This window comes from Colobus angolensis, unplaced genomic scaffold (genome assembly GCF_000951035.1).
Source record: "Colobus angolensis palliatus isolate OR3802 unplaced genomic scaffold, Cang.pa_1.0 Scaffold159, whole genome shotgun sequence".
Classification (NCBI taxonomy): domain Eukaryota; kingdom Metazoa; phylum Chordata; class Mammalia; order Primates; family Cercopithecidae; genus Colobus; species Colobus angolensis.
The window spans coordinates 6,861,457-6,873,595 of NW_012114699.1; the positions used below are offsets into that span (position 1 = coordinate 6,861,457).

The 12,139-nt window shown below is 39.7% G+C and overlaps 1 protein-coding gene across 1 annotated transcript in view; it reads left to right on the forward strand.

Annotated features, from left to right (window-relative positions):
* Nucleotides 1-1,521: 1,521 nt before the first annotated feature.
* The window catches only part of SLC25A14 (solute carrier family 25 (mitochondrial carrier, brain), member 14), a 33,705-nt gene continuing 23,087 nt past the window's right edge, over nt 1,522-12,139 (forward strand). The window contains exons 1-5 of the mRNA XM_011936980.1: nt 1,522-1,604; nt 6,786-6,879; nt 8,148-8,295; nt 10,876-10,970; nt 11,450-11,493. Of these exons, the coding sequence (XP_011792370.1) occupies nt 6,816-6,879; nt 8,148-8,295; nt 10,876-10,970; nt 11,450-11,493 (351 nt within the window). The 5' untranslated portion in view covers nt 1,522-1,604; nt 6,786-6,815. The remainder of the gene's footprint in view (nt 1,605-6,785; nt 6,880-8,147; nt 8,296-10,875; nt 10,971-11,449; nt 11,494-12,139) is intronic.

A 12,139-nucleotide genomic window follows, 5' to 3' on the forward strand; every position in this document is an offset into this window, starting at 1 on the left:
CTACTCAGGAGGCTGAGGCAGGAGAATCGCTTGAACCTGGGAGGCAGAGGTTGCAGTGAGCCGAGATTGCACCACTGCACTCCAGCCTGGACCACAGAGTGCCACTCTGTCCAAAAACAAACAAACAAACAAACAAACAAAAACGCAGCAAAATAAAACAAGGTGAACTAAAATGAGAAATATCCTTTTGGAATAACACAGTTCCAAATATTTATTCATTCAACAAATAACCATATAGGGCCAAATGCCTTGCACTGACTTTTCCTTATAGCATAGAAGCAATAAACCCTACTATTACGTACTCTCACGTGATTAGGGAACGTTGTTAAGGGGCTCAAAAATCGGACGTCATAGCCCGTTGGCTAATTGAATCACCCAGGGGGCTTTGCGGTGTCCCCTTCCAGCAGCCATAGGGGCCACAGTCGGAAGCCGGGGGTTGGACTCTTGTCATCTGCTGGCAGATTATGAGATTTGGATTGACTGGGATTTCCCCTGTTGGTGTTTTTCTGCCTTATCCGTTTAGCTTTTTATGGTCCCCTTTTTGGTATCCAACTTGCTCTTTCTTAAGTGAAGTTTCTGATTAAAGCAAGAGTTTCGAGTAAGGGGCCTGACCATAATTTTTCACTCGTTAATGTCTGACGTCCAGTAGGTGCTTTCGCGTTCATTCTCCCTCCCTTCCTTCCCTCCCTCCTTCCTCTCCCTCCCTTTCTCTCTCTCTCTTTCTCTCCTTTCTTTGATGAGTCTTGCTCTGTCACCCAGGCTAGAGTGCAGTGGCATAATCTCAGCTCACTGCAAACTCCACCTCCGGGGTTCAAGTGATTCTCCTGCCTCAGCCTCCCGAGTAGCTGGGACCACAGGTGCGTGCCACCACACCCAGCTAATTTTTTTGCATTTTTAGTAGAGACGGGATTTCACCATGTTGGTGAGGCTGGTCTCAAACTCCTGGCATCAAGTGATGCGCCCGGACCCTCAAAGTGTTGGGATTACAGGCGTGAGCCACCGCGCCTGGCCTTGATCTTTATTTTCTTATTGAGCCCAAGCACCTCACTAAATTCGGCTCACCCATATGTCTCATTTTCCTACTTTTGTTTTGAAGCCTTTGCCCCACCCCCTTCCACGTTGCCGCCTTTTTCCCACTGCGCTCGCAGGGCACCACGCCCACCACTCCCCTTGCCCCACTCCGCAAGCCCTGATACCGGGGCGAGGCCCCTTCCTTTTCTAGTCCTTCCACGCGCTAGGTGGGTGGGTTTGGCGGTGACGAGGCGACACCTCTTTCCTCTCCGGCGAGCACGTTAACTGGGGAAGCTGCCAAATTCTCACGCCTTGGCTGCCCTGCCTCCACCTCCCGCAAGTCCGGTTGCCCCTCTAGGGCTCTGCGCCTGCAGTGGTTTTGACCCTCACCTTTAGACCCCTGCCGCTTCCGCCTTTTATTTCGCGCCTTTGTTTTCAGGTTGGGAAGGGGCGGAGTTGAAATGGTTGCGCCGCCGTTGCCGAAGCAACGCCTTGGTTACTTCCGTTGGTTTCAATGCTTCCGGGTTGGCGCTGCAGTGGCGTTTCCGACTGTGGGAGCCTCAGCTTCCCAGTCGTCCGATGAGCCCGAGCAGGTGAGGGGGAGCTTCTGGACTTCCAGGCTGGGGAGCGGGGCTGGGCCGCGCCAGGCCGCGTGGGGCCGGGCTGGCCTGGTTCCCGGCCTGGGAAGGGCTTAACGGTCCTCTGGTCTCTCTCTCCCCTCAGCTGAGTCCCTTCCCTGTCTTTCACTCTTCTGGCATCGGTGGTTTTACTTCTTCGATTGAACCCTGCTTCCTCGACCCCCCTGGGAGGCCGCCTCCTTCAGGCGCCTCCCTTCTCTCCACGAGCTCGCTCTGACAGCTGAGGAACTGGCAAGATCCTGCTACCCAGAGGGTGAATGGGTATCTTTCCCGGAATAATCCTAATTTTTCTAAGGGTGAAGTTTGCAACGGCGGCCGTGATTGTAAGCGGAGTAAGCAAACACCTCCATTGTATTAGTGTGAGGGATGCTGTTGAAAGATGCTCCCCCTCGGTTTCTACCCCCTGACACTCCTGAGGTCAAGGCATTGAAGGCATCTATTAAAATGCAGTTCAGTTACTTGATTGGCATGACAGCTGTTATCAACATGAAATAGTTTCTCAGACAAGGTAACAGCAGGGATATTTATAGTTTCCTGTCAGTGATTCCTTGTTGTTGTTGTTTTCCCCCCCAGGCTAGAGATGCTTAATGTTATCATGAACTCTTCCCTCGTCTTCATTCCCTACATCATCGAGTTCTTTGTGTCTTCATTGGGGAAGTCTATCTCTAACCTCAGTGCCAACAAGCATCTTTGTCTGCTGTACTTTGCACCATCCTAAGCTAGTCTCCCTGCCTCTCCCGTTTGTAATGTAATCCACTGTGTTTGCTGCAGCCCTAATAGGCTAAAATGTGGATTTCCTCAAGTCACTTCGCTGTTAAACACACACACACACACAAGCAAAACATGCAGCCCCCTCTTACACCCCCACCCTCACCCCTTGGTTTCAAGCCTTTCAACATAACATGCTTCTTATCACACTTCTTGTCTGATACTGTTTCAGTCAACAAGGGAATTCTCTGTTCCAGTTAGGTTCCTTTCTTCTTAGCACAAACCATACTGATGCCTGCTTCTACATGCTGTGCTTGTTCCCACATTTGTGTTTCTGTTCATTCTGTCTCTTCCCTGCCCCTCTCCCTTACCTGCACCTAACCAGGTTGTACCTACCGTCTCTCAAGGTTCAGTTTAGGTTCTCTCACCTCCGCAATTTTCAAATTAGTTAAGCCCATGCTGGTTGTAGTCTTTTCTATGCTCTTCTTGCTCTTAAAGTTTGTACTACACAGTTTAGCACTTAATTTTTCTCTAGCGAACTACTCTGATTTCTTCCACCAGATTATAAGCTCTTGAAAGGCAAGTACCGTATTTTGTACTTTTTCCCCTGTCCCATCTCATTGGTTATTCAGGAAAAATAGGTTGAATGGTAAATATTGTTTTGATGCTAGAACGAATATCTGTGTTTTTCAAACATGATTGCAGGTTTGGGCATTTAGCATGCCTTCGATAAATATCTGCTTGGCTCTCCATTGTTACCTTCTGGATCTGAGAATCTCTAATTTCTACTCTTTCTTAAAGGAGAAAGCAGGAAAGGCACCCAGAGTTTCCTGACCAGATCTTGGGAGTAGTATAAGGCAATGTAACTTGTATTGTAGGACATTCTTACTTTCACTCATTAGTCTATCAAATTCTCCAAAGTCAGATCTTCAGAATAAATGTTGGCATTTTGAAGACAATTTTCATTGGTTTCTTTATACAGTAAAAATATTTAGGGTACTATATTTTTATTTTACCTTAGATATGACTACTTTTACCCATATCTGGGGTTAGCCCCTACAAGTTAAAATAATTTTTAGAGGGCTTGGGGGTATTTTACGTAAGTAATTCCTTGCAACAAAAGCAAGGGAACAGGATTCGTAGGCAGAGAATATCTGGGGATCAAGATAGTGTCATACACAAGGTGTGTAGCATTGGTCAGGTCCAGCAAGTTATTCCTGGTTTCCCCTGCAATGTTTTATATACAGGCTGCATACATAGGTAAAGGACGTCACATTGCAAAACCAACCAAATATTGAATGAATGTGTACTCAATTCTATGCAAGCTATAATGGGGGTTAAAAAAAGTACTGTGAGATATAGTATCTTCCCTCAGGGATCTTACTTAGTTAAGAGAGGAAATAACATTGGACATCTTGAAGTTGACCCTCATCCTAGTCATTATTTTTATGCCTGAGATTAAGATATAGAAGGGATAATAGAAGGTTCAAAAAATATTGCACACCTGTAGAATAGCTGTGACACAACATACATGCATGTAGACAACTTTATGTAAAAGACTTGGAGTGTTCAGCTGACAGTTTAATGATTTGATAGTGTGATGTGGCTCCCAAAAAAGTGAGTGCAAGTTTAAGCTCTAGTAATTGAAGTATATAATGTGTCGAATGAAGAGAAAGATGATGGATATTTAGCTTGAGAAACATAAGATGTAAGAGAACATCATAGCTGTCTTTAAATATTTGAAGGGCTTGCCTAGGGAAAAAAGAATGCATTTGTCCAAAGACTGGGTACGAATTAGAGGAAGACAGACTTTTGGCTCAATATGAGGAGGGAGTGTCTAAAAACAGATCTAATCAAAGATGATCCAGGATTTCTTCATAAGATTTTTTCCTAACATTGGAGTGAAAGAGATTTTACTATCAGATGGGGGTAGGGAAGTAGTGATTGTGGCAATGGTGGCTTTTGCCTGTGGTCCTCAGATTTTTGGATTTCATGGGCCAGTAAAATGTAAATGAAAGTGTGGGGAGCGTACAGAAATACAGGCTAGTTAGCCTATGCTCCAGGCATAAGAAGAATGTGATCTGTTAATAACAGACAGTCCCTAAATTAAATACATTTAGCTGAAAAAAAAAAAAAAGCACTAAATGCCCTTATTTTTTTCATTTCACCTCAGAATTGTGGGAACTTCATTAGGGAACCACTGGGCTAACTGTCGTAAGATTCAGCGACTGGTCTTTCATCTTCCTGCCATGTCCTCCCTGCTCCCTGCCTTTCACTGATTCATCATTGCTCCCTGAACCCTGAGCACATTTTCTTTATTAAGGGGCTGGTAGCAGGTTGTAAAGTTCCGACAGAGGCTTTCTCTGTAATACAAATAATTGAAAAAAGTTGTAAAGAGAAAGCTTTGGAGAGACAACTTTATGTAAAAGTAGCTGTCTGAAACCTTTAAGACTATTTGGGGCAATCTCTAAATTTGTGAATGGAGAGTTAATTTTTTCCTCACAGACTCAAAGAGGGGATATGCCATGGTCTTGCTTTTCCATCTCTACTCTCACCATATGTGTCATATTTTACTATCAATTCTAATCGGAAAATGCGGGCCTAGCTAGAAATGGTGATAAGGTAGTATTTAGTCTTCAAGACTCCTATTTCCAGCTGCAATTGATATTTGAAGTGGCTATTCCTGCTTTGCTCATTAGAATTCTTTTCAACAACTTTCCCCCAAAAGGGTTATCTATCCCAGACTCTATATGTACTATGCTTGAAAGGAAGACTCCATAATGATTTTTGTGGCCTATAACTAAAACATTTAATCAGCATGTTTGCTATCTTCTCTGGAAAATTGTATTTTGCTTAGTTACAGAGAATTCCTTATGTGGAAGCAAAGCAAAACCTTTAAAGGGATACTGTGACTCATAGCTGCTAACCCCAGATTGGGCAATGGGAGGGAGGGGTGGGCAGCAAGTAATATCCATTAAGATGTAAATCTGGGTACTTAAATTTTTAAAAATGTAATAATGATAGTTAACTAACAATTATTGAACTGCGTGCCAGGCACTTTTCAAGGTGTTTTTGATATTTAATTTTCACGACAACCCTATGATATAGTTTTTATTATTAGTTCCATTTTACAGTTCAGAAAGTGGAGGCATAGAGAGATTAAATAACTTGCCCAAGGTCACAGAACTAGTAAGTGGTGGAGTCAGGAAATGAATCTGGAGTTAGCATTTAAATTTTAACAGTCTGACTTCAGGAGTCTGCATTCCTGACCATAAACCACTTGGAAGTTGCTTTTGAAATTCAGAAGTATACATACTATGAAGCTCTGAAAAAGGAATATTTGAAAGAAATCTGAGAGTCCATGCTAAGAACTGATACTACTTTCAGGTGAACCAGGATTTAGTAGGCAATGCCTAGAGCAGTTCTTAAGTGTGGAAGCATCAGCTTTATTTGGGATCTTGCAAATTCTCAGGGCCACACCACCAATCAGAAACTCTGGGGGAGAGGCCCAACAATCTATGTTTTAATAGGCCTTCTGGATGATTCTAATACATGCTAAAATTTGCAAAACCTAGAGGCCAGAGCTGTGGAAAAAATAAAATCCAAGAGAGAACAAGCTGAAAGTGGCATAAAAAGAGAGTAAAGCTGAAAAGATTGATGATGACAGGTCTAACGGGGGTGGGATAGGGAAGGAGAAAAGGGAGGCTGGGAGCAGAATACATTGTTAAATAACTAGAACATAAAAGAAGAACAGTATTTGTATGTGCGTGTTTTAAAAGGCCAAGAGGAAGGAAAAGGAGATCCACTAGATGGATGTACGTTAAATGTCAGAGGGAAGAGAGACATCATATTGCTATCATTCCTTTGGGGGCTAGAAGGAAGGTGAAAAGGTTCTTAGCTCAGCCTGGGCCTGGTTGGGGGGACAAAGTTATATATAGCTAGAAACCCTATAGTGGAGAGATAGGAGGGCTAATAATATGAGAGGGTAGTAGTGTAAGCCTGTGCTTTGTACCTGAATCAAGCTAACTGAATACCATAAACTGCTTTTATGAGATGCCTTAGCCTATATAATTTGAATTCCGGGTTCCTTCATTTGTAATTATCTAGTTGAATGTCAAAGTTGGGTGTGCTGGATGGACTGAAGTCTGGGAGGGGATGAATATAACATTAAAGAAACTGAAGAGAATGAAGGGCACAGGTTGATCTCTGAGTGAATCACACGCCTACCCCTACAAAATGTCAGTAAAGAACAAACTCATGATCATCTAGCACATAAAACAGGATCCCCCATTTTGTGTCATTCCACTTGGTAGGGTTTTTCCTCTACCTCTGTTTTATTTGACAATTTTGTTTATCTAAATTATATGATCAGATGCTAACAAATGCTCCTCACTCTTGTGCCTTGTTCTGATTTGTGTTTATTTTTAGCACCAGAAAAGTACCACTGTAAGTCATGAGATGTCTGGTCTGAATTGGAAACCCTTTGTATATGGCGGCCTTGCCTCTATCGTGGCTGAGTTTGGTAAGAATGCGAGAAAGGACAAATCTGCATTATATGGTATAGATGGTAGCTTATGGTGATGGTTATTTTTGGTGAAAGCCAGATAAAAAATAAGAAGCTCACGTTATTTTGAAAATTGTCTCAAAGCCATGAAGTAATATTTTGGGGAAAGTACTACTAATATTATGGCAGATGAGTTAAGAAAAGTCAAACTAAGGAAAGCTTTTTTGGTAGTTTAGTGATTTGTTAATTTGCTAGGCTTAAGTAAAATACATGAATATATAGAGGGAGTTGATATGTCTTAAGGATTTTTGCTATATTTCTGTATTAATAGTCTTTTATGCTAAATTGTTTATAAGTTTATTTGTACTGAAAGTCCTTTTTTTCAAACCTCTGTCCTATTTTAGAAGAAAATATACTAACAAGATCAAACAAGATTCTCTTCTACATGATTTTAATTTTGAAATATTTTTAGATTGTTGTTTTTTCATCTTCCAGATATTCTCTTTTCTAAACTATTCATGAATGACTACTGACGTTCTTGGCATATCCTGTGGTGTTGTGATATTCGGGTCATCAGTGACCAGAGCTACCTAATCACCTTGTTAGTTTTACACCCTGAAATATATTTTCTCAATGTGATGACCACTTCTGTTTGTTGATGTAAGAGGTTTGGTTAAAGAAAATTTCCCCCCAAGCACTCTGCTGGTATTAGTCCTGAATTACCCAAGGGACCAGGATGAGGAGAACCAAATAGGGCTTTGCCATTATCTTTCATAATATTCGGGGACTATTTGTTTCTTGTAAACAGATAAAAGAAAAACCCTACAAAACTTTGTAGCACTATATAAGAGCATCTGGAGCAGCAATCCTATGCTTTCCTATCTTTGTGAAAATTTGGGGAGATTTTATGAGACACAGCGGTGGGGACACTTGGGGTGGGAAGGGGCAGGAGGGAGACTGATAAATGCCAGATTGTACGTTACAGATGAAATAAAAAACAACATTTAATTATTTTGCATTTATAATAGGGCAATCTTAAAGCATTTTATCATATTATAGTTTGAAGTATATTGTGGGTCAATTGGTGCTGCCTATGTATATTATAATGCATTTCACTTACCACATGCAACTCATGTCCTCTGACAGTGGTATTCTACTAGAGATCTTCTATGTGTTATTAAAAAGGACTTTGTCTTAGGATTCAAATATTGTCCTTGGCTTATATTTAGCAACAACTTAACTGTGATTCTTTGGACATACTTATAAATGAGTATGTTCCTTTATAGGGACTTTCCCTGTGGACCTTACCAAAACACGACTTCAGGTTCAAGGCCAAAGCATTGATGCCCGTTTCAAAGAGATAAAATATAGAGGGATGTTCCACGCACTGTTTCGCATCTGTAAAGAGGAAGGTGTATTGGCTCTCTATTCAGGGTAAGACTGGTTCTTTCCGTATATCATTAACAGAAATGCTTTTTAAAGAAGCCATAGTTTTCAGCTGTCTGATAGTTTGTGTCTGTTTCATAGTCACCATTTCAACTTGTAATTCAGTATTGATATGCCAGTTTATATTTCTCCTCCTTATAAGTCTTGAGCTTTGGATTTTGTGTTCATTTGGCTATAAGTGATAATAACATTTTAAAATGGATATGTCATTGCAGCATAGACTTTCTGCGGATTTCCCGAGAGTCATAATAGCCACTGTTAATAACAGCACCAATTAATTATATATATTTTTGTGATATCCCTCCTGAGTTGGCAAATTCTGACTTCCTTTAAAATTATCCTCTTTGAAAAAATATTATCCTTGCAGTTTAAACAGAAAGTGCATAATGAGAGAGAGGGAGACCCATCTTTATCATCACCTTTTGATTAGCCATAAGTTTGTAGTTTACTCTCTAGTTTGTAGTTCATCTGTTGCCAGTTTCCTAGGCCACTCCTGCGTCTAGGCTACTGGTTTATTACTGAGAGAATAGATATCAGTGTTATCGTTAAACTATGTTACATCGTTAAACTATGTTAGACTTAATTTAAAAGGTAATTTTCTTGGGGGAAAAATCAAGTAGTATATCCTGAAGCATCCTGAAGATGATCCACCATCCTGATTTGTGGATCATCTGTTTCACCTTGTTCTTTCATCAGCATGGATAATCACAATATATTTTCTTTTCTGATAGCAAGGAATAAAGTCAGAAATATGCATATTTAATCATCATTTAAAAATCCTAACCATTTGAGCTGCTGCTGTCTTTCTATTTATACCTCCTACAGTGTAGTTCTGCAATTTGGAAGAATCCCAAAGGAGGTATGAATGAGAATGTCTCCAGTTTAAAGGAGAACTTAAATAGGGTGGAAGTTTGGCTCTAGTGCCTCCTTGTTGATATGATTAAAGACGTATCTGCAACTGTTAGGAAGTAGAGGTTGATTTTTTTTAAAAAAATCTTTATCAGGTGAGTAATGATGTATAATTCTTTTTATACATTGCTGGATTCAATTTACCAATATTTTCTTAAGGAGTTTTGCATCTAAGTTCATGAGAGACATTAGTCTGTGGTTTTCCTTTTTTGTACTGTTTTTGTCTGGTTTTGGTGTCAGGGTAATACTAGGCAAAATAAGTTGGGAAGCATTCCCTCTTCTGTTTTCTGGAAGGAACTGTGTAAACTTGGTGTTAAGTTTTAAAATGTTTTGTAGAATTCCCCAGTGAAATTATCTGGGGCTGAATATTTCTTTTTGGGGAGCATCTAAATTCAGAATGTAAATTCTTTAAGGTTATCGTAGTTTGGGGTGCTATAACAAAATACCATAGACTGGGTGACTTGTAAACAACCAGAATTTATTTCTCACAGTTCTGGAGGCAGGAAATCTGAGATCAGGGCGCCAGTATGGTCAGGTTCTGCTGAGGTCTCTTTTCTGGGTTGCAGACTGCCAAGACTTCTCATTGTATCCTCACATGGCAGAAAGAGAGTGAGGGAGCTCTCTGGGATCCCTTTTATAAGGGCACAAATCCTATTAATGAGGGCTTTACCCTCATGACCTAATCACCTCCTATTACCATCATATTGGGGGTTAGGATTTTAAGATCTTGATTTGGGGATGGTACAAACATTCAGTCCATTGCAGTGGGTATGAGTGTTATTCAGATTATCTGTTTTAACTAGTTGAGTTTTGGTAGCTTGTGGTTTTCAAGGAATTTGTCCATTTCTTCTAAGGTGTTGAATTTATGAGTATAAAGTTGTTTATACCATACTCTTATTGTCCTTTTAATGGCTACAGGGATTGTAGTGCTAGTCCCTGTTTCATTTTTTATTTGCATCTTCTGTCTTTTTATCTTTGTGAGTCTTGCTAGAGGTTTATCAATTTTGTTGGTTTTTTTTAAAGAGCCAACTTTTTGTTTCATTGATTTTTCTCTATTTTCCTATTTGCAATTTCATTGACTTGTGCTTTTTATTATTTTCTTCCTTTTGCTTGCTTTGGGTTTATTTTGCTCTTCTTTTTCTAGTTTCTTGAGGTAGGAGCATAGATTATTGATTTCAGACTGCCCCTTCCCTTTTTTTTTTTAAATTTAAGCTTTTCATGCTATAAATTTCCCTCAGCACTGCTTTGGCTGCATCTCATAAATTTTAATACGTTGAATTTTGTTGTCATTTAGACCTGTGAATTTAAAAAGTTTCCTTTGACAGACACTTGGTCTGACCAATAGATTGTTTAGAAGTATGTTGTTTAATTTCTAAACGTTTGAGGATTTTTCTTATTGATTTCTGGTTTGATTCCGTTATCTTCAGATAACATATTGTATATGATTTCAGTTCTTTAAAATGTGTTGAGGTTGGTTTTATGATCCAGAATGTTGAGTTTCTTGGTGAGTGTTTCATGAGTGCTTGAAAAAGAATCATATTCTGCCGTTGTTGGGTGGAATGAGATGGGTAGTGCAAATAAGTAGGCTGTGTAGATATGTATAATCTGCAAATACATGTTGAGGATAACTTTTTTACTTTTTTTTGTTTTGTTTTGCAGAATTGCTCCTGCATTGCTAAGACAGGCATCATATGGCACCATTAAAATTGGGATTTACCAAAGCTTGAAGCGCTTATTTGTAGAACGTTTAGAAGGTCAGTATACTCACCCTCTTTTGAGGTGATACTCAAAGGGATTGTTGAAATCATGCTTAGTGAAAAGTGTTGGTCATGAGGTGCCTGAGAATAGAGGAGAGTCACTGCAAAGACAAAGTGAGCTTGTTCTAACTTGGAATAAATCTTTGCAGAGGTGATATATGAATTAGAGAGACGTATTCTTCAAATTTTGTCCCTTTTCCTATTGACAAACAAGGCACGTGATCATCCCAAAAGAAACATGGAACAATCTTGTCCAGAAAATTAATGCTATCTTCATCAATAAGAGGACTTCAACTGTAAGGCATTTTCTAGCTGGCAATTTTGATAAGCTTTTATTAGATGGAATAATTTTAGGCTACCTTCTAAATTCTGATGTACCTATGGCTACCTTACGCATATTCAGCATTATCATATGTCTGTTTGCTGCTGTAGCATTTTCCATCATGATACTACACTAAATGGTTATTTTACCACAGGCCTGGGGCTGTTGGATGTTTGGGGACAGTTGGAAAGCCTTTCGGTTAGTAATGTCCTTTGAATCACTTTATTGTCCTAAAATCAACTTTTTCTGAAGCCTTTTTTGGGGGATCGTGAAGGGTCCTCTTCCACCTCTTTCTGAAATATTTTTCTTTCATAGATTCTTCACTTGGGTTTATTTAGTTTCTATTTGTGGGGTCTTCATGGTGTGAAGGAGCGCTAAAGATTGAATTTCACTATAGAGCAATGTGCTCTGTGGTTTCTTGTGGTTTCTTTGTTCTTTTTTCTTGCTGAGGAGATTTAGTTCTAAATGATTGTTTTTTCACATTTGACTACAGAAATCTTTTGTAAATTAACAGAGGCTAGGAGAGATCTCAGGCCTATCAAAATTAATATTCAGATAAGTTTTTTTGTATTAGAAAGAAGACTTTCTCTTTTAACATTCAGTTCCCGAATCTTTAGAGTTGACGATTACCCAGAAAAATACTTAAAAAGCATGTTCTTTAGATGTTTGAAAAGATCAAAGGGGAAATACCACCTTCTGAATTCGTGTGTGGGATATTGATAGTTATGAAGAAGAAAAGGACGTCGTGTTCCAGCCAGTGTCCTTTAGAAATAATGATTTTTTTTTTTTTTTTTTTTGGAGACAGAGTCTTGCTCTTGGCAATGTGAACAATTCTTGAGATTTT